The sequence below is a fragment of the Pinus tabuliformis genome, chromosome X (genome assembly GCF_031772625.1).
Source record: "Pinus tabuliformis cultivar Carrire ecotype Pingquan chromosome X, CPIR1, whole genome shotgun sequence".
Classification (NCBI taxonomy): Eukaryota; Viridiplantae; Streptophyta; class Pinopsida; order Pinales; family Pinaceae; genus Pinus; species Pinus tabuliformis.
In genome coordinates, this window is record NC_142308.1 from 519981906 (window position 1) to 520003033 (window position 21128).

General features: G+C 36.2%; 1 protein-coding gene across 1 annotated transcript; it reads left to right on the forward strand.

The window, feature by feature from the left end:
• Nucleotides 1-19358: 19358 nt before the first annotated feature.
• LOC149140971 (ubiquitin carboxyl-terminal hydrolase 4-like) lies at nucleotides 19359-20385 on the forward strand. The gene is made up of 2 exons (XM_089451116.1): nucleotides 19359-19899; nucleotides 20027-20385. Exons 1-2 carry the CDS (start codon nucleotides 19359-19361, stop codon nucleotides 20383-20385), a joined length of 900 nt encoding a protein of 299 aa, XP_089307242.1.
• The last annotated feature ends 743 nt before the right edge of the window (nucleotides 20386-21128 follow it).

Genomic DNA, 21128 nt, shown 5'->3' on the forward strand with positions numbered 1-21128 from the left:
AGAGATAAGTTAGAAAAATGATTGCACAACACCCCCACTGCTTCACACAGCCAACATTCTCTCTTCTTCGACGGCTGTGATTAAAGAACCCTTAGGTGGACAGCAAGACATATTTGAAGAACCTCAAGGGAAGAAGAAGAAGAAACCATTCCTCTGGAGCAAATGGCTACAAGCAGAAATGTTGGGAGCAGCACCTTGTCCAAAGACGAATTTGCAAATTAGGTGGAAGATTTCAAGAGTGATATGAGGCAGTTTCTTGCCATGCAACTAGATACCTTGTGGATCCAAAAGAAGCAAGAAGAAGCCAAGAGGGCTTTGGTCATTTTTTGTCCTAGGTGCACTAGAAGGCATCCTAGGAACGAATGTCCATTGTACTCCATAGAAGTGTGTTTTGTATGTGAAGAATACCATCCTACAGATCAGTGCCCTTCCTTACCCAGAATCAAAGCTGCATATCAGAGAGCCAAAGGAGCCACTGAATCACTCTATTATATGAACCAAAGGAGGCCACATGAACCTAGATCTTATCAGCAGGAACTACAAGGGACATCCGAGACCTATTATGACCCCTATCAAGCCACTTTCATGCCTTCTTGGGGTCCCCCTGCTCATCCTTCCTGGTTCACACCTCCTCCTTGTTCCTTCATAGATCCATATTATGCCCAACCAGCTGCTCATTCATCTCACTCTTATGCTCAGCCACAACCTCAGTGGAATGCACCTCATCAGGGGTGGAGGCCCCAATACAACACTCCTCCCGCTTATTTTCCTCCACCACCTGCTCATCCACAACCATCGCCTCCTGCTCCACCAAGGCAAACCCAAATGCCTACCCAACCACAACCCCATCCACATCCATCTCAAATCTACACCCCCACTCAGCTACCCGTACCACCATTCCCAAACCTGCCCATTGGAGCAACTCAACACAATTGCAAAGCTGAGGCACAACATGTCCAAACAACTCCTCTTGAGCTCATTGATCCTCACCATAGCTCAGGAAGAGTATTGCAAAAAAGAGACTATATTGAAAGCATTGAAGGACCACATCAGGCAAAAGAAGATTCAGAAGAGGAAATCAAAGAGCCATGCGCTTTACTTGATGAAGAGAAGACATCAAAAGCAGAGATAAAGAAAGATCCCTCATGGTTACCATCAAATATTCCATGTATTCAAGAGAAAGATTAGCAAAAAGAGGAAGATGAGAAAGTCATGTTAGAAGGTGACATGAAACATGATCCAGATCAGCAAAAGAACCAAGGATATCAGAGCTATATTGAGATATGGTTCCAGACAGTCACTAATTTGCAGCAGTACTCACTTCCTCAGCTATGTTTGATCCCTTCAAAGTCAAATCATTTTGTCTCTGAAATCCGGATAGTTGTCCAAGCATGCATTTCAAGCCTCCACATCATCTTGTCTCTAATATCGATGTGCACATGGCTCCATTGGAAGTATTCTTACACTTGAAAATGATTTTGTTTTCCAAGTAGGGTAGGGTAGAAAAAAAAAAGGAGAAAAAGAGAAAAAAAATGAAAATAAGAAGAGAATAAAAATCTAATGTGAAAACCTCCTCGGAGGCGACTTAGATTGGCTCATTGATTGAAAACCTCCATGAGGCGGTCAATGGGTTGGGAAAAAAGAGAAAAGAGAATAAGATCTCTGTGTGAAAACCTCCCTTGGAGGCGCCCAGGGCAAGCAATTAGGGTGAAAACCTCCATGAGGCGCCCTAGTTGTTTTTCAAAAAAAAAGAGAAAAAGAAAAAGAAAAATAAATCTAATTTCCATTGAATAATTTCAAGTTGCAGCAATGACATTGCAGGTCAGGAGGAACACTCAAAACAAAGACAAAGGAGCATAGAAAATTTTAGGGGCGAATGTTCGCCCTTTGGCGAAATTAAGGGGTTCTAAATTTTTAGTGGGCGAATATTTTGGGAGTTGTCTATAATGTGACTTTTTGAGATTCCGGTGACGGAATCCGGCGGAAGAAATTGAGATGAAATCATGATTTGTTGCAGTTAAAATGGTTTTTTAACTGCATATTCGGATTCAGCACCCTGAAAAACCCCTGGGACGATTTCATTGTGCAGAAATTAGCTATCAAACTTGGATTCCAATAAATTACTGCCGGATTTTCACCGGAAAAAATCGCCAGAAAGGCTTTCAAAAAGTCGCGTTAAAGACTACTCCAATATTTTGTATCATAGTACATTTTTACAAATCACCTCAAATACCCCACCTTATTTTAAGGGAGAGGGTAAAAAAGATAAATTTAGCCCTTGAAATTAGGGTTTAAAACCTTCCATTCGCCCATTTTCAAGAATAGATTTTATTTAAGTGAATCCATTCGCCCATTTTCAAGAATAGGTTTTATTTAAGTGAATCCTATGGGCCAAATACCATATTTATAAAAGAGGTATAGTAAATTAATAAAAATATAAATAAATGAGAGATATGGTAAATAAATAAAACATTTTTTATATTTACTCCATAAGTCACCTTATATACATGCAAGGGTGTAAACAAATAAAAATATAAGTAAAGTGGAGGTATGGTAAATAAATAAAACGTCTTTTTATACTTACTCAAAATGTATGGTAAATAAATAAAAATATAAATAAACTAGACGTATGGTAAATAAATAAAACTTCTTTTTATATTTAGTCCATAACCCTCATTCTATTTATGAAGGCTCAAGAAAGAGGTTTTATTTAAGTGAATCCTATGGGCCAAATACCATATTTGTAAAAGAGGTATGGTAAATTAATAAAAATATAAATAAATGAGAGGTATGGTAAACAAATAATTTTTTTTTTATATTTACTCCATAAGTCACCTTATATTTATGAACACTCAAAAAATGTGTTATATTTAGGTGAAACCTATGGGCAAAATACTATGGGACAAATACCATGGACTAGATTGTTATTAATACCATGCAAAAAAACATTATTAACCCTAATATTAGTATTAATAAAAATAAAAATAGCACATGGTATTGACCCATGGTATTCACCAAAATGGCACATGGTATTGACCCATGGTATTCACCTGGAATATAGCCTATTTAAATGGGGGAATTAAACCAACATAGATCCATCTTTACTCTAGATCTACTAACCCCCGAGAGGTATCAAATATCGTGATATGAAAACTAGCATAGAGTGAAAAATATTTGATCCCTCTCGGAGTGGATCAAGAGTAAAAATGGATGTTGTAATTTAATGTAGGTTAAACATTTTAGCTTCATTAAAACAAAAAATAAAATAAAAATCAACTATTAATTTTATTATTTTTTATAAATTACTAATAGTAATTTTTAAGCTCCAGGTTTATGATAACCCATGGTATTGACCCATGGTAATACCAAGATCTTACAAGATTTTATAATTGAGTAAAATATTCGCCATGCCTGGTAAGAGATTCGCCAAAAAATTATATATACATATTATATTATTGATAAAATCGCCTTCCATTTTTCCTATATACCATGGAGATTCGCCCATTTATTATATATATAAATTTAGGGGGGGTTCTTAAAATTTTCCCTGCAAAGGAGTTTTTGTGCCTTCTAGAGGAAGTTCTATATTTCTACAGGAAACATCCTGTAGAACCTTCAAGCGAGCCAGATTCGATTTTGGAAGGGGATCTAAAGCTTGGAATCCATTGGTTATGCCTGCAATCATCCATGTTCCCATTCCTCACCCTTTTCCATCATCTTTTCCACCTCATTGTGCTTCTTCATTGTGCTTCTACAGGAAGTTCCTGTAGAAATTGTAGGAAGCTAGAAATGGATTTCAAAAAGGTGGTTTGGCGAACATGGTAGCTTCCTCAAGGGTTCAGAAGTCCTCCTGCACTTTTCAAACTCCTCCTCCATCATCTCCATGCCTGCATCACAACCCAAGATCAGTTTTTCATACCATGCAACAAAACTGCAAAATGCCTTGAAGCAAAAATACCTAGAACAAAATTTGTTTTTGCCCTAACTTGAAAACCATGCATCCATTTGAAAAACCGTTTTACAGGGAATTGTATAGGGATGATGGCAACATGCTCAAGCAGTTTCAGGCCATTCTGGTGCACGGTTTCCAAGAAATCTGCCTCCATCACCATCAGCCATTTTTGCATTTTCTCCATATCCGTGCATCCATTTCAAAACCTGTTTCATGGGGTATGCATATGGGTGACAGTAACCTACCCAAGCAGTTTCAGCCAATTCCGATGCACGGTTTTCGAGAAATTGATCTCTAAAATCTTCAGCCATTTTCCATTTTTCTCGAAATCTGTGCATCCATTGATCACGATTTTGCTATGGGAGGTGCATCATGATGATAGGAACATGCTCAGCAAGTTTCAGATCAATCTGGTTTACCGTTTGGGAGCAATGGCGAAAACAAGTTCTGGTCCTGTGAAATTCAGCAGCAGCTTGAAGTTGTAGATTTAAACGTGGAAACAAATGCTTGTAGCTTAGATATGGTCAGAGGACACCTGCACAAGGAAAACAACCAAAAAAATCAGTATCCAAGCCACATGCAACCGGGAAAACCAGTGCATGCAGCAAATGACAGGCCACTGCACCTCACAGCAGCCATTGGACTTCCAAGTACGTGACTAAAACTCATTCCTCTGATTGCATGAATGTAATTTAGAAACTGCATGAGCAATGAGATGGTCGGGATTAAAAAAATCAGTGGCCAGCTAACTGACCACCGTCATCCAGTTCAATAGCGCTCGGTGGGTGAATGAGACACGTGCGCTCAGCCATCTCAAGAGGGAATTAGAAAACAAGTAGTGATGGATAGTTAAACTTTAGCGTGATTGACGGACGAAACTACAGGCAGAGAAAAAATAGTTAAGCACTGCAGGGGACCAACAGTTTGCATGGGCCAACGCATGTCTCTGCCACCTCACCACAAATCACTTCACAATTAAAAATGCTCTGCTGACTCTCACCATCCACTGATTAATTTGCACTTGCAACATTCTTAGCTGAAGTATGCGTCCTCTGCTCCCACAATTGGTTAACCTATCGTCCTCCACTGAGCTTTGCGGCCTGGTTCGAATTTCTCTAGTGTATCGGGCTCACTCAAAGGCAGAATAACATTCTACAGGAAATGGGAGGGGTCTTCTAGACGAAGTACGTTATATCCTTCTGAAGCAGAGGAGCCTGAGTTTTTCTTCATCAAGTTTGGAGCTTGAAGAAAGGTAGGCTCAAAAACACCATTCCCATGCATGATATTTCGAAAGGTGGTGAACTAGCTTGGTTGAAATGTGGAAAATTAGAACTAATCTGCCTGTGGGTCCAGACAGTGTTTTGCTTATATAATACACAGAATTTCTTTCAAATAGCGCTGCATCACATTCTCTTCTAAGGTTCCTGTTAACAAATGCTCCATATGATAATGATAAACCACTGTAAGGCTTACTTGTGCATAAAAAATTTGTGACTGTTATGTGGTTGGAATAAAAAACAAGCTCTGCGCCCTGTTTGAGAGAGCCTAATTCCCTTTTGTCAGTCGAATTTGGGCAGCAACAACATTCTAAATGGGGATTTGGTGCAAAGGAAAATACAAAAAATTGAGGGGAACTCCCGAGGTGGCAGACCTATTTACCCATGCTAATTGGATGACCTTCTGTGACAGAATCCAAGGCTATGATGATGAGGTAACTGAAGAATTCCTAATATCCCTGCAGCCTAAATCCAAAATACTGGCCACTGTAAATTTCAGAGGGTTAACCCTAAAACTGACCCCACAACTCGTTAGCCGAGTCACTGAGCTGCCATTGGGGACATCATGGAGTAAAGAGGAGAGGTCATTGGGCCAAAAAGCCAAAAAGGAATTTTTTCTACCAAAGAATAGTTTTCAGAGGATAAGAATGGGGTCCGGAGAGCCAGCCTTCAGCCATTATTGGAGCGAGGTCAGCCTTCAAGTTATGAAGTATATTACCTGTGAGGGGCGATTCAGCATCGTATATGGTTATCATTTCTATTTACTAACAGAACTCAGGCATCAAATGCATCTGCCCTCAGAACAAAAATTGAGCATCCCCTACTTCCTCCTGCAATCCTTGATGGAATGTTCCACAAGGCCAAACAAGTAGGGACACACCCAAGGCAACCACAGCACAGGTCAAGGAGAAGGCACCCCGAGCCAAGCAAGCCAAATTAGAGAAAATTGGTTCTACAGGAAGCCAGCAGACTGTTTGGACAAGATGACAGAGAACTGTTTCTACAGGAAGTTTGGGGAAAGGGCAGCAGAAGGAGAAAATTGGCCGAGATTTTAGCTAGGGAGGAGGCAGCACCTGTGCTGGCCACCCTAAGCACATCCATCCCCTCCATGAACACTCATTTTTTTCAGGGTTCGGACAAAATTTAGTCATGGTTCAACCTTCTACAAGAAGCTACAGGACTTTCTACATGAAGTTCTGTATTTTTACCAGAAACATCCTGTAGAAGCCTTTGGGCAGGCCAGAATCAATTATGGAGAGGGATTTGAAGCTAGAAGTCTGTTGAGGAGGCATGCAACCACTCTTTTCTTCCATCCTCCACTGGTTTCATCTCCTTTCACCACCATTGCCACCATCAGATTGAATATACTTGCATAATCATACCAAAGCTGAAACTTCTCTAGGAAAAGGAGCACAGGCAGTGGGAAGAAGCAAAGAAGCATGGTTTCATGACAGAGAAGAGGACATCACTTCAGAAGCTTGGCATGACAGGGAGGCCACCAAGGCCATCAAAGATGAGGAGATAAATTGGTTGCTCAGAGGATGAGCAACACTTTCAGTAGGGGGGTGATGATGAGCCCCAAAAATGGATAATTATTTGGGCTCATTCAACCTCCTAATTCGACTTAATCCACCATTCTCATTAGTTTATTGCATGTTTTTTATTATATTTATGCTAATAGAGTGAATTGGGTTAGTCATTATGCCAACAAGTCTAATGTGTGCTTTGTGTAGTCTTTTTGGTCAATTTGGAGACAAAGTCAATGGTTGAAATGAGCACTTGGCAGCCAAATTCGTGGAGAGTATTTTTAGGAAGGTGTTCCCTTCATTTATGGGCCCTTACCTCGAATTCTCCACCATCAGCTCGGAGTTCAAGGGCCACCAAATCAATTAGCACAAGGCCAGCCAAGCAAGTCAAGTAGGACTGCTGTTAACTACAAGTTTTGGGCAGCCGAGTCCCTAAAGTTTAGGAGGACTATTGGGGTCCTCAATTTGTATAAATAAGAGGGCTTAGGGCCTCATTTCAGTTAGTCACTTTGTAGTCATTTTTGTATTCATTTTGTAGTCAGTTTGTAGTTCGATTTTTAGGCAGTAGATTAGCTTTGCTTTCAGCACATTTTTCAAGTTCTCCTTGTGGACAGTTTTAATGTAACTCTTCTTTTCTTGCTCAATAAAGATGAATCCAGCTTTGCACTAGCTCTAAATATCTCTTAGGAGGCTATAGCTCTTGGGTTTGGGCCCATCTCAAGCGCCCAATACCTCCTTTTATTATCTTTATGTGTTTTTGCTGCATTCTTAGAATAAAATTTTCTATTTAGATTTAAATGTTGTGTTGTTATTTAAGTTGCTCTTGATGATTAAAAAGGTTCTTCATGTTCAGATTTACTTGATTGGTTAATCACACAGAATATATTCAGAAAAAGGCTACCAAGTACCTTGGATCTCACCTCCCCCTCAGTGGAATCATGAGCTCGGACCAATGTGACTTTGCTGCCAACAAAAACACTGTCTTTTTGCTTCACCATGCAATTAGTAGTGTTGGATTTTTAGTTGTCGAACTTGATATCAGTTTTGATTTCATGCTTCAGTTTATGATTGTTTAGTTGCATAGTTATTTCGCGTATTTCATTTCGAATAAACTTCTGTTCATTTCCTTTTGTTGTTAGGTCAGATTAGAGTGAAGAAACTAGGTCATAGGTTTTATAAGTGTTTGTTTGTTTAGTTTGAAAAACCACTTGCAGAGTACCTATTATCCTTCCTTACCTGCCCATACTCCATCCAACCTACCTGCTTCACCCTTCACTTAGAACCCTTACCTTACATTTTCCTCATCCGCTTACTTTGCCATGATTCTCATATTCTTGTGCAACATCGTTTCATCCCTCCTTGAACAGATCTCACCATCTACGCCACTCCTCAACTCCATCCTCCAAGTCTTGAACTCCCCTACACCCCTATTTCACCTCTATACTCATTCCCCCACCCTTTTTCCTCCATCCATGCTTCAAAACCCCATTTCTGAACATCCTGTAGAAAAATTACAGAACATCTTGTAGAAATCCTAAACATCCTGTAGAACCCCTGCAGACTTCCTGTAGAAGCTCATAAACGCGGTTTCTTGGCAACCAAACTGTGTGAAACTCTCTAGAAGGGTGTTAGGGACTCCTTAGACCCTCTCTGAACCTTCCCGACCTCTTCCAAGCATTTCTCCTCCTTGATCCACCTCTGCACAGTAAAAAGCCAGTTAAAAGCACATGCATGATAATTCTAATAACTTATTCAAAAATACAAAAAGATGTTTTCTTCAGGTAGAGGCAGTCTAGACACATGTATCTTACCTTCATAGAAGTAATGGCATCTCTTTCAGTAGTTTGCATTCTCATCTTTGCATCAGTAGGACTAGTTGGTAGAATTAGGGTTTGTTAGGGTTTGCATTTCTTTCTGACTTTCAGTTTCTTTCCGCAAGTAGATTAGCTTCCTTTGAGTTAGCTTTCATCCATCAGTTAAAAAGCTTCTTCTAAGAGCTCATAGAAGTTGTCTTAAGCCCCTAGCGGACTTGTGCCAGCTGACCAAGTGACAGCTGCGGCAAGAGCTAGTACTTGTGCATACAGCACCGTCGCTTCCAAGTTTGTTACGAACTACCGGGTTGATAAAATTAAAGAAGGGAGTTCCAGGAGTTGTAGCATTATTGATACAATACTGGAGCCCACCAAGGTTATCCTTTAAGAGTTGGAGAACTTTTTGTTGATGCTCGATGTGATCTTGCACTGCTTGAACCTTAGAATTTTCTCTTAAATATGATGTGATGGATGGTGGATTATATCCATAAAGTGCCATAAATGGAGTCATTTTTGTTGCATTATGGAAGGAAGTATTATACCACCATTTATCCAAATGCAACCATTTGACCCCTTGTGTCTATTTATCAGATACAAAGAAACAGAGTTATCCTTCCAAACATTTGTTTACTCTCTCAGTTTGCCCATCAGATTGAGCATGATAAGATGAGCTATGAGCTAACTAAGTACCCAGACAAGAAAATAATTATGTCCAAAAATTTGCAGGGAAAATGGGATCTCTATCGCTTACAATAATCTTTGGGTTTCCTTGTAGCTTTTGAATTGTTTCCATAAAAGTAGTAGAAATTGTACTCACTTTAAATGGATGAGATAATGCACAAAAGTGTGCATGGTTGGTAAGTCTGTCAACTACACCATGATAACACTCTTTCCTTCAGACATGGGTAAACGTATGATAAAATCCATTTAAACCTCCTCCCAACGTTGGCTTGGAATGGATAAACATTGTAATATTCATGGGGTCTTAATTGTTTCAACTTTATTTTCTTGGCAAACCAAAAATTCCGCCACAAACTTTAGAATATTTGATTTAAGGCCATCCCCAAAAAAATCCTTCTTAACCCTATGGTAGGTTTTTAGAAATCTTGAGTGCCCACCTAAGGGAGAGGTGTACAATTCCCCAAGAATATTTTGTTTGACTTGGGAATCCTTACATAGGTATAACTGATCCTTGTACCATAACGAATAATTTTTCCAGCTAAATGTATCAAATGTACTGGGATCTTGTTGTATCTTTTAAATGAGTTCACACACTTCCTCATCATTCTTCCATTCATCCCTTGCTTCGTTTATCCAATCTGGTTGGATAATAGAAATGGCGCAAAGAAATGCTTCCACATCATCATCATTTCTTGAGAGTGCATCTGCCACAACATTTTTCTTCCCCTTTTTGTAGATGATTTCAAAGTCATAACCCAACATATTTGTGACCCATTTTTGATGCTCTTCTCAATATTATCTTTGTTCTAAAAAGTATTTAAGACTATCATGATCTGTTTTTACCTTCAAATGTCTTCCCATTAGGTAGGGTCTCCATTTCTTAAGTGCATGTATCACTACCAACATTTCCTTCTCATAAATAGCTTTGTGTAAATACTTTCCCTTGATTGGACGAATTTTGAAAGCAATGGTCCTTTCTTCTTGCATTAAAACAACACCAATTCCATTTCTTGAGGCATCACATTCCACAATAAATGTTTTTGTGAAGTTCGGTGTAGCTAAGACTAGTGCTTGGCACATTTCCTTTTTAAGATATTCAAAGGCCTTCGTTGGTTTTGGAGTCCATGAAAATGCATCTTTCTTCAATAATGTTGTTAGAGGTGCTACTATTCTCCCATAATTCATAACAAACTTTTGATAATGCCCCGTCAACCCAAGAAATACTTGTAGATGCTTTATGGATGTGGGGATTTTCCATTCCTTAATGGTTTTAATTTTGCTAGGGTCTACCTTAACACCTTCATGAGATACAATATGACCCAGATATTCCACCTCTTATACTCCAAAGAAACATTTGGAGATTTTTTCATATAATTGTTTCTCATCCAATAGTTTGAGCACCATGTCAACATGTTGGACATGATCCTTCCAAGACTTGCTGGAGATTACTATATCATCAAAAATACTAACACAAATTTTCTAAGGAAGGGTTTGAAAATGGAATTCATCAAACCTTCAAACGTAGAAGGTGCATTAGTAAGGCAAAAATGCATGACCAATTCATAATGACCCTCATGGGTTCTAAATGATGTTTTTGGAATGTCTTCACTCTTCATTCTGATTTGATGATATCCTGAACAAAGATCCAACTTGGTGAAGTAAAATGATCCATGCAATTCATCCAATAATTCATCAATGACAGGAATGGGAAATTTATCTTTAATAGTGAGCTTGTTGAGCTCCCTATAATATGGACACATGTGCCATGATCCATCCTTCTTGTGAACCAATACTATTGGAGCAGAGAAAGAACTTTGACTAGGTTAAATTATACCAACCTCTAGCATTTCTGCAATGATACGTTCAATTTCACTCTTTTGGACATAGGGATATTTATAAGGCCTGATGTTTGGAGGAACACTTCCTGGAATCAAATTAATAGCATGACCATGATCACAAATAGGTGGGAGGACTTTGGGAGTCTCAAATACCTTGGAATGATTGTCCAAGACTTTTTGGAGATCTGGACAAATGGATGATTTGGATGTGGAAACCTCTAGTGAACATAATTGTGCAATTATGCCTCATCATTCTTTCTTTAGAATCTTTGTCATTCCGTTAGAGCTTATTATCTTTCTTGGTTTCCCTACGATACCCATTAATTCAACTTCCTTTCCTTCTGAAGAGAATTTCATGAAAATTTCTTGAAAGTTAAAGTTATTGTACCCAAGGATTGTAGCCATTGGAATCCTAGTACAATATTAGCACCACCCATTGAAATGGAAACCATTGGGCTATTCAATACATATTCTCCCATGGATAGCTTGATATTATGGCACTTTCCTGAGAAATTTATGGTTCCTCCACTTGCAACCATCACTTGACACTCTAGTGCTGGATATAGGAAGAAATTCAATTCCTTGGCTATCTTACAATGAATAAAATTATGGGTAGTTCCCGAATCAATCAACACTATTACCTTTTTCTTCTTGATATACCCTTCTATCTTAATAGTTTGAGGAGTGGTAATTCCAGCCAATGAATTACAAGATATGGTCAGATTCATTTTTTCTTTTTCTAGGGTTTATTCCTAGTGTATATCCTTTACTTTTGACATTTCTTGTTCCTTTTATTCCCCCTCTTCACAATTTATGTAAAAATATTTCTTCTTGGCACACTTATGACCTTTAGTATATTTGTTATCACAACTGTAACAAAACCCTCTTTCTCTTTTTTCTTCTAATTGTTGTGGTGTCAACCTTGTAGGTTGTGGATGGCTAAGGGTAGTAGCACTTCCATCTTTATGATTGTGAGTGGTAGGCTTCATTGTTGCCATAATTTTGCTTTCCATTTTTCTTGCCAACTTAAATGCCTTCTCGAATGAATCAAGTTCCCAAAGGTGAACCTCATGTTGGATGTTATCCTTTAAAGTCCCTATGAACACATCAATCCTATCTCCTCTGGAATTTCTTTTACGCTTATGTTCCATTTTTGGAAGTCCTTAATGTGCTCCATCATTGAACCCTTTTGTTTGACATTTATCAATTGACTAAAAAAAGGTGTTTCTTTTTGTATCCTCATAATGTGCTATCATTTCTTCCATAAAAATTTCCCAAGCGACAATTTGTTTATGAGAGCAAAACCATCGATACCATACAAACTAATTTGGTTCCAAATATAAAGTTGCAATGCGTACCTTTCATGTGTTTTGCACATTATGGAGCTTGAAAAATTGCTCCATCTATAGTATCCATGTTCCGAGATCCTTGCCATCAAACTTCCTCATATCAATCTTCGGAACATGGTGGTTCCTTGATCCAATGTTAGAGTCTATGAAATCATTATTAACATTTATTTTGTTCTCATGATTAGTTTCCTTTACTACCCTTTCGCCATTATTAATCATTTCTTGTAGAAACTTTGTAAAATTTGTCTTCAAATCTATCTCCAAACCTTCCATGTCTTTCTTTAAATAATCCATCTTAGCTTCCACACCTTCCATCTTAGCTTCCATGCCATCCATCGTAGCTTCCACATCATTCATCTTAGCTTCTATGCCTTTCTTTAAGCCATCCATCTTACCTTTTGTTACTTTTTGTGCGAGTGAAATTTGTTGCACTTGGTCTTGTAATTTTGATGCATCATGTTGCATTTCTTCCTCTTCTTCATGAGTCATGCTAGAGCTTTCAGGTTTCTTACTAGATGTTTCCATTTTATTTCTTTAGGGCATCAATTACTGATAATAATGCTTCACTATGCCCTTTCAATTCCTTCAAACTAATTTTTCAAACCAAGCTTATGCAAAAATTTAAAAAAGACTACACACATTTTTTTACTTTGTAGGAGCTCGATATTGAATCTGATGTATATCTATAATTTTGGATCTACATGGTTTGAAATTTCTTCCTACGGTAACCCTTTGAGCAATATTTCTAACCCCGCAAGTCTGATCAAGATTGGATTCTCCAATGAAGAGTTATGCCAAATCTCCCATGATGTCCTGAGTATAGACTGGTTCAGTAGAGCGAACTTGTATGACATGTCATGGGTCCCTGTTTCAACCTTAGGTTCTAAAAATGATACCCAAAAAACTACAGTCCATCCTCTTGTAACTTCTTACGAAAATTCAATGTGATGCTTAGAGAGAAAGCTATGATTGTTTTCCCAAGGTCACCTGTTTGGAATGAAATTCGGGGGTCTGCAAAAGCCCTAAATTCATCATATTATATCTCAGAAAATATAGCGAGACAAGATATGAAATTTGGGCACAAGGTTTAGATCGATTCCATCTCAAATGGGTTTGTTTTTTAGCTTCTGAAACTTTTTAGGGAAAAAGTTATAGCTAAAATTCCACTATGACCTATTTGGAGCAACGAAACCCTAGAATCCAAAGTTGTGATACCAAATGTTATGAAACCAGCTCACAAAAAGATAGAAAAGATATATCAATGCCTTATAAATAAGCCTCTATAGGGGGAAACCTCCTTTACATTACACAAATGAACGATTCTTAAATGATTCAAATGAAAAAACCTCCTTTCTATATATAGGAGTCTAAGGGGTCACAATATAACCAAAGCCAATCTAACAATAATAATATAAAGGTACAAAAATAACAATATAGGGATTCTATGGGGCACAATAATAACAATACGGGGAAAATAGGGGCACAACAATAACAATAAGGTATACAATGACTATAGTAATGGGGGAATCACTAGTATTATAGGGACCTAACAAAACACACCAAAAATGTTACCTCCAAATTTAACATTGTCTTCAATGGAAAAGGGAAAGTGTCTAAGGACTACATCCTCTTCCGCTATATCTCTTCCACCCGCACGCTAAGTAAAATACATGAAAAATGTGTATTATTCTTAGAAAAATAGAGGAGATGCACCTTTCTTCATTTCATCAATCATAAATTATTTGATTTTTGCACAATTTTATTCTTGACACTGGAGCCTCTACCAATGTATTGGCATTAAAGGTCATGAATCAACTTGACTTGCAAATCACAAGACCATACAAGAATGTGTGTGGATCTTACTCTAAATCTATCTAGGTCTATGTTTTAATTAAATATGTCAAGTTGGTTGTAGCTACTAAACTTTGTGATAACTTGTTCATGCATCATATTTTCTATCAACTTTTTTTATATAATTAAGGAATGTTCTCAGTTTCTTAATTGTGTAATCCAATATTTGACCCAAGGAATAATAATGGGTAACATATGGCTCTAATTAGGGGAACCTTTCCTCCTAAAGGGCACTTTTGAATCGTAAAATTTCTTAAAAGATCCACTGCACAAATGAGATGATGAGATGGTTTCACCTTGTAAAATTCTTCCCTTTAAATACATTGGTGATGACATTTTAGGATTCCCAAGTGCCCATAAGGAGGAGAGGTGTCCATAATTAGAGAAAAATGTTACTAAATATTTTTCCCTAGGAAAAGTAGAGGGTAACCTAAAAAGGAAACTCCTAATACCCTATGTTTAAAAGAAAATAAAAATAAAATGTGGACTGAAATTACGATGCCATGAGAAATTCCTGATAAGATTTATCAATTAAAGCAACCTTGACATATTTAATTAAACCATAGACATGGATAGGTTTAAAGTCAAATCCACACAATCCTATATGGTCTTGTGTTTTGTAACTCAATTTGATTCATGATTATCAATGGAATTATGTTGATATATGATCTAGAGTCAAGTGAAAAACAAAATTATTTACCACTAATGAAAGGAATAAAGGTGTATGTCCCCTATTTTTCTAACTATAATACATATTTTTCATGTATTGTATAGTGCATGCAAGTGAAAGAGATAGAAAAAAAAGATACTGTCATGAAGCTTATTTCCCTTTCTCTTAAAAAAATATGGTAAAATTTTATAATAACAAACATCTTCTTATCCATTGTAAATATAAATACATACACAATATTTCACTTTAAAACTTGAAGTGACAATTGAAATCACAATTTAGCATTGAATTTTAAAAATACTATGAAAAAAATTAAATAACATCCAAGTTACCATATGAAATACCTTAATTTTATATTCTTCTACTAGCATAAAATCCCATAACACAAAAATAAATGAGAGCTGTTAATACAAGAGGTATAAAATCCTTGAGGTGCACCATCCCAAATTAAAACAAAATGGAACTAAATTAAACATGATATGCTATTAATAATAATAAAATACTTTCCGTTAAAATACCTTCATTTCTACTGAATAATATGAGTATTATGATAAATAATAATGAATTTACATACATGACAAGAGACATGTAAACATATCCTCCTGCGTGTAAGTTCTCATAAGTTTCCCAGTAATCATTTTGGTGTCACATTCATGATGAAAACATGTTTCGATAAATATATTTTCCAATATGACTTAATAGTTTAAATAGGACCATATGATTTATGCATTCACTTTATGTTTTCATTCTATGGATGTACTTTTTGGGTATAATGTGATTTATACATACACTCTATCTCTATCTTTGAGTTTTTTAAGTTTGTTTCATGGTTTATTTTATTATCATTTATTTATTTATATGTATTAGAAAATATTGGTTAATGTTGTTTGTCGATAAATTACAAGCATATCAAAAAATGGTTGCAAACCATAAAAAAAATCTAATTGAAATTATGAATTAACAATGTATATGAAAATTTAATGAAGAGATTAATATGGTGTTCTAGAAAAAAGTTCCATATAGGGTATTTTCATTTTCCATTTGTATAATTCATTAATATTTTTTGGTTTCTTTAAATAAAAACATATTCTTACTTCAATCAAAATTTGAAATACAATTTTCATGGAAATATTTGATATTAGTATTAAAAGTGGTACTCTACTTATTCAACTATTGTCCCTTAAGTTTGTTACATGGATTAGAACTCTAGTAAAGAGCTTCCAGTATCATCTTTCATATTGAGTCACTAAGAAAGTGTTCACTATACATCTTCACAAAAAGAGAAAAATCAGGCTTCATTTCAAGTCACCACAATTAATTATATGTTAAAGAGATGTAACAATAAAAATAACATAACTACATGATATCCCACCCACTAGTGTTTAATACATATCAAGAATTAAAATTTTGATAGAGGTTATATCCCTTTCTCCCCTACCACCACAACATAATGTTGTTCTTCTAATATAAAATTTTGCAGCTGATGTAATGCTTATTTAGAGAAAAAAATTGACTAGAGGATCATGTTTCCGATACATATGAGAGAAAGATATGTGAAAAAACTAAATGGAAATTTCCTTCAAGTTTTGTGTTAAAGAGAGTAGACTTTTGTTATAAATTTATGGCTCTTCATTAACCGTTCTATTAACTAAAGCTAATTCCCTGTAACTAAAGAGACCTAATACCATTATTTGGGGAAACTTTTAGGCAATAGTAAATGGTCTTAAGTTCACTGGAGTTATTTATTTCTACCCCTATGTTTTCCTTAGCATAAAAAAAGTGAGAATCCATCAATATAAAAGAAACCCAATCTATATACTTACACAATTCATCCTAGACACCATAAAAAAAGCTCCGAGTAAGATTATTATTTAACCAAAAGTCAACAATGATTCATGGGACTTGGGAAGGTTAGTGAAAGTAAAGGAACAATATAGGCTACAACCTAAGATTTAACTTGGAAGGATGGAGGGATGGAGGGTAATGATATTCTAAGATGCTAGCATTCTAAGTTTCTATATCCCCCATACTACTATATATGAAAGTGTCTTATAAACTTTTAGGTCCATTCATATAAACCGACCCTTGAAATTTCCATCCTCTGTCCTCTTTTTCCATAAATTAGGAAGTCATGAATGCCCTTCTACCTCCCTCCATACTAGCAATGTAAAGGGGGAACCCATAAATAAATGAGAGGTACTTTTATTATGTTTCTTACATAGTGAAACCTAACAGAGATCAAGGAAGTTTCTAGTTTGGATTAGCTTCCATGTTAGCACTCTATTGGGAAAAACAAGCCATATGAAGAGGATACAAGTAAGTTTAAAAATTGTATTGTAAGTAATGCACAAACTTTTTATAAATAAAAAAGTAAACGATAGAAATCACACATAAGACTTAGAGTTTTACTTAGAAAATCCTTAACTAAAACAACTAACAAAATATTTAGAGTTGCACATTTAACTTTCATCATCAATCAAATCCATCATTTACAATACAATATGTATGATCCTTTGGCATCCAAAACCCTAATTTGTTGACTTGGATTGTATTACAACCTTTATTGCCTAATAAGAATTAGAAGATCATAGGTTGAAAAACATGTGCATAAAAACACCAAAAGAAAAAATTGTGTCGTAAATAAGAGAAAAAAAGGATGCAAATTACACATAAAATATAATTGAGAGGATCAGACACGTCTTTCAAGTCACATCAATGTGCAATACATGAGGCCAATAGTGCAAATAATACAAAAAATACCAACAATGCATTTAGAAGGTATTCTCACCTATTACAACTTAGTCCACATAGTGCCCTTAGACCCTAGCATGAGAGAATAAGGACTCTCAGTTATTTCTAACCATATACTCACCTCCAACTAAATTCATTACCCATTTGAGTTCACCTAGAACATCCTTCAAATAGATGTGATATTTTCAAAGTATTTTGTTAAAAAACTCTCCCTCCAAATAGATGTGATATTTTCAATATATTCCATTGAAAATTCCTCCCACAAACATCTAATCTCATTATTCATCCCTAGTTCTTATGTTGAGCACCAACCATGATACCAAAAAGTTGTAAAATGAGGCTTTCCCATTTTATTGAAAGAACATCTCCATATTTCTTGAAGATAACTTATTAACATTGCTAAACAAAATTTCTAACCACAACTTATTGTGACAATGTGAACCCTCACTTATCTCAATACTTTCTAATGATTAAAGACGTTTTCAACGTTCCCTTATGCAATGCTTACCCAATCCATTAAAATGTTTGGGGCCTTGAAATTGTTCTCCTGTGACTATCTCAAGAAATCAATTGCCACATAAATTTTGCTACACAAAAATGTTAAAAAAGCATATGTGAATAATACCCACCCCACTTGTCATTTGGGTGTTTCTATCACCTTCCTTTTCCATTTAACTTGTCCTTTAGGTGTTGCTATCACCTTCCTTTTCCATGTGGCTAGATTAGAGCCCTTTGTCCTTTGGGTTTTGATATCACCTTCTATTTCCATTTGGCTAGATGGCAGCGTTTCTATTCAAAACTAATGATCCTATAAATGTTAGGAAGAGGAAAAGATAAATCCCATTGAAGGAAATAAATTTTGTTGAACTTATGTAGATGTATTTTCTAAATCTTAACAATTGTTTGACCTTCTCCTAGTGATCATCTAATTTCAAAATATGTAGATATATTTTTGAAATCGAATGGTTAATTGTTTGTCGGTTTCTTAGTGACTATTGAATCTCAATATATTTTTCAAATGGACAATATCAATATGCTTAGTCTAAAGATGTAAATTTGCCCATAAAATAATGGAAATTCTGGCTAAATTTTTTGGAGATTTGGAGTGCCCTTAGGATTTTTGATAGTGCTGAATCTATTTGGAAGATCAATTTTTTTGGAAAAAAAATAACCAGACTCGGACCATTTTGTCTCTCCCAACAAATTTGTCCCGTGCAACTTCTTTGCAATACTTCCAACCATTTTGTCTCTCTAAGCAAAGTTGTCTATGTGCAACTTTGCCATACTTCCAACCATTTTATCTCTCTAAGCAAATTTGTCCCATCCGTAGACAACTTCGTTGCAATACTAATAAAGTTGAAAGTATCGACAAATTTCAAGATATCCTGGAAATGTATAATACCACACTACCAATAAAGTTGGAAAAGTTGGGAGGCCACAATAAAAATGAGTTGGGCACATGGAAAAGTCGGCCCAAAAGTAATGCAATGGACCGCTACGTATTTCCCATGGTCATTTCGCTATAAAATCACCATATCTGTTTCCATTTTACCATTTGAAAGGAATTGATACGCGATATATAATAAGAATACTTGAAATATTCTGCTCGTGAAGTCTTGAAATATTCTGCTCGTGAAGTAGGATTAGTAATCATGGATATTCTAAATTCTGGATTGAAAGCTTTGAGGAGAAATCGTCATAGGGTTTCAGATATTGTGTCAGAGATCTTTCCAACAAACGATGAAGATCATAAGGGCTATGTAGGTCTTGAAAATCTGGGCAATACTTGCTACCTCGACAGTGTTGTTCAGACTCTTTATTTCTGCGCTCCTTTCAGAGATAAGTTACTCCAATATTGTGGTAACGGGGGAAGTAAGAATGACAACGATAATCTACTAAAACGCCTGGCAGATTTGTTCTATCTCATGCACTCCAAAAATATGCCTCAACTCTGTCCCCTACAGTTCGGACAGCTGGTAATGAAAGGGAACGAGATTTTCCATTGCAGTGAAACCCATCACGATGCACATGAGTTTTTGATATTTCTTTTGACTAATCTCGACGAAGAAATCACAGGATCTAATAACACGCAAAGTCCTCTCCTGGAGAATAAGGAGGCTGAAGATCACTGTGGGGCGCAAGGAGACCAAAAGAATAATAGTAAAAATAGTATTATTCGCCAGATATTTGGAGGTACATTTACAAACGAAATTCGGTGTTTATGTTGTGAGAGTGTAACCCGCAGAGAAGAACCGTTTGTAGATCTGAGCGTGGAGATACAACACAATTATTCGCTGTCAAGCTGTGTAAATGCATTCAGCGCTGCTGGAAAAACTCAGTGGGAAGTTGTTGTATCGAGTGGCGTTCTCCAAGGAGTTTAGACTGCCCATTAACAGTTGTGGAGATCAAGATGCGGCTGATTCTTTGTACTCTTTATTTGCTGTAGTGGTGCATATGGGATGGAGGATGAATTTTGGACATTACATTGCTTTAGTGAAGAGCGGTGACCAATGGCTCAGGTGTGATGATGAGAAGGTGGAAACCATAGAGGAAAGTGCTTTGCATAGTTTTTTTGGGTCATCCAAAACAGTAACTTCGGATCCAAAAGATGCAATGAATGCCTACATCTTGTTCTATGAAGCTGTTAATGGCTTTGAAGCAACAGTCTTGCAGCACTAGTATAGAACAAGCAGAAGTCGCAGTTGCAGTTGCACAAATTTAGTTGAATGAATTGTAATCAATAGTATAGAACAAGAAGAAGTCACAGTTGCAGTTGCAAAAATTTAGTTGAATGAATTGTAATCAATAGGCTATTAAGATTTAGTGGTAAGGATTGTAATTAATAGGTGATTAAAGTTTAGTGGAAAGTATTGTAATTAATAGGTGAATGTTCAGTATGACCAGTTTAGCGTCTGCAATTTTGTAATTAGGACAAGTGTTGAGTACGACAGTCCGGTGTCACCAATTTTGTAATTAAGAAAAGTGTTAAGCGCCACAAAATCAGGGAGAATGATTACCAAAGTCAATGCATCCATATGTTTAGTGCTTTAACTGTACTTATGTTTATGTATTTAAGGTCGCTGGTGGTAGTTGTTACTATCATATTACCTTTTTATGTTTGGTTGGAATAGTTGTAAAAGTAAATTATTTGTTTTTTTAAACAGATAAGTTACTTCTTTGCATGGTAAAATAGAATTAATATATAATCTACGGGTTTTCCTACAGATTTCTATTTACCATTATGTCAATGCTGAACTTTCTTTTAAAAAATAGCTATTGTATTTTAGTTACAATTTAGTGGTTTTCTCACATAACTCCATCCACCATTATCTCAATGTTGAATTTTGTTTCGAAATTAATATTTTCAACCTCACTTTAATATGTTAGTGATTTACCATAAAATAACATACAAGATATGTGAG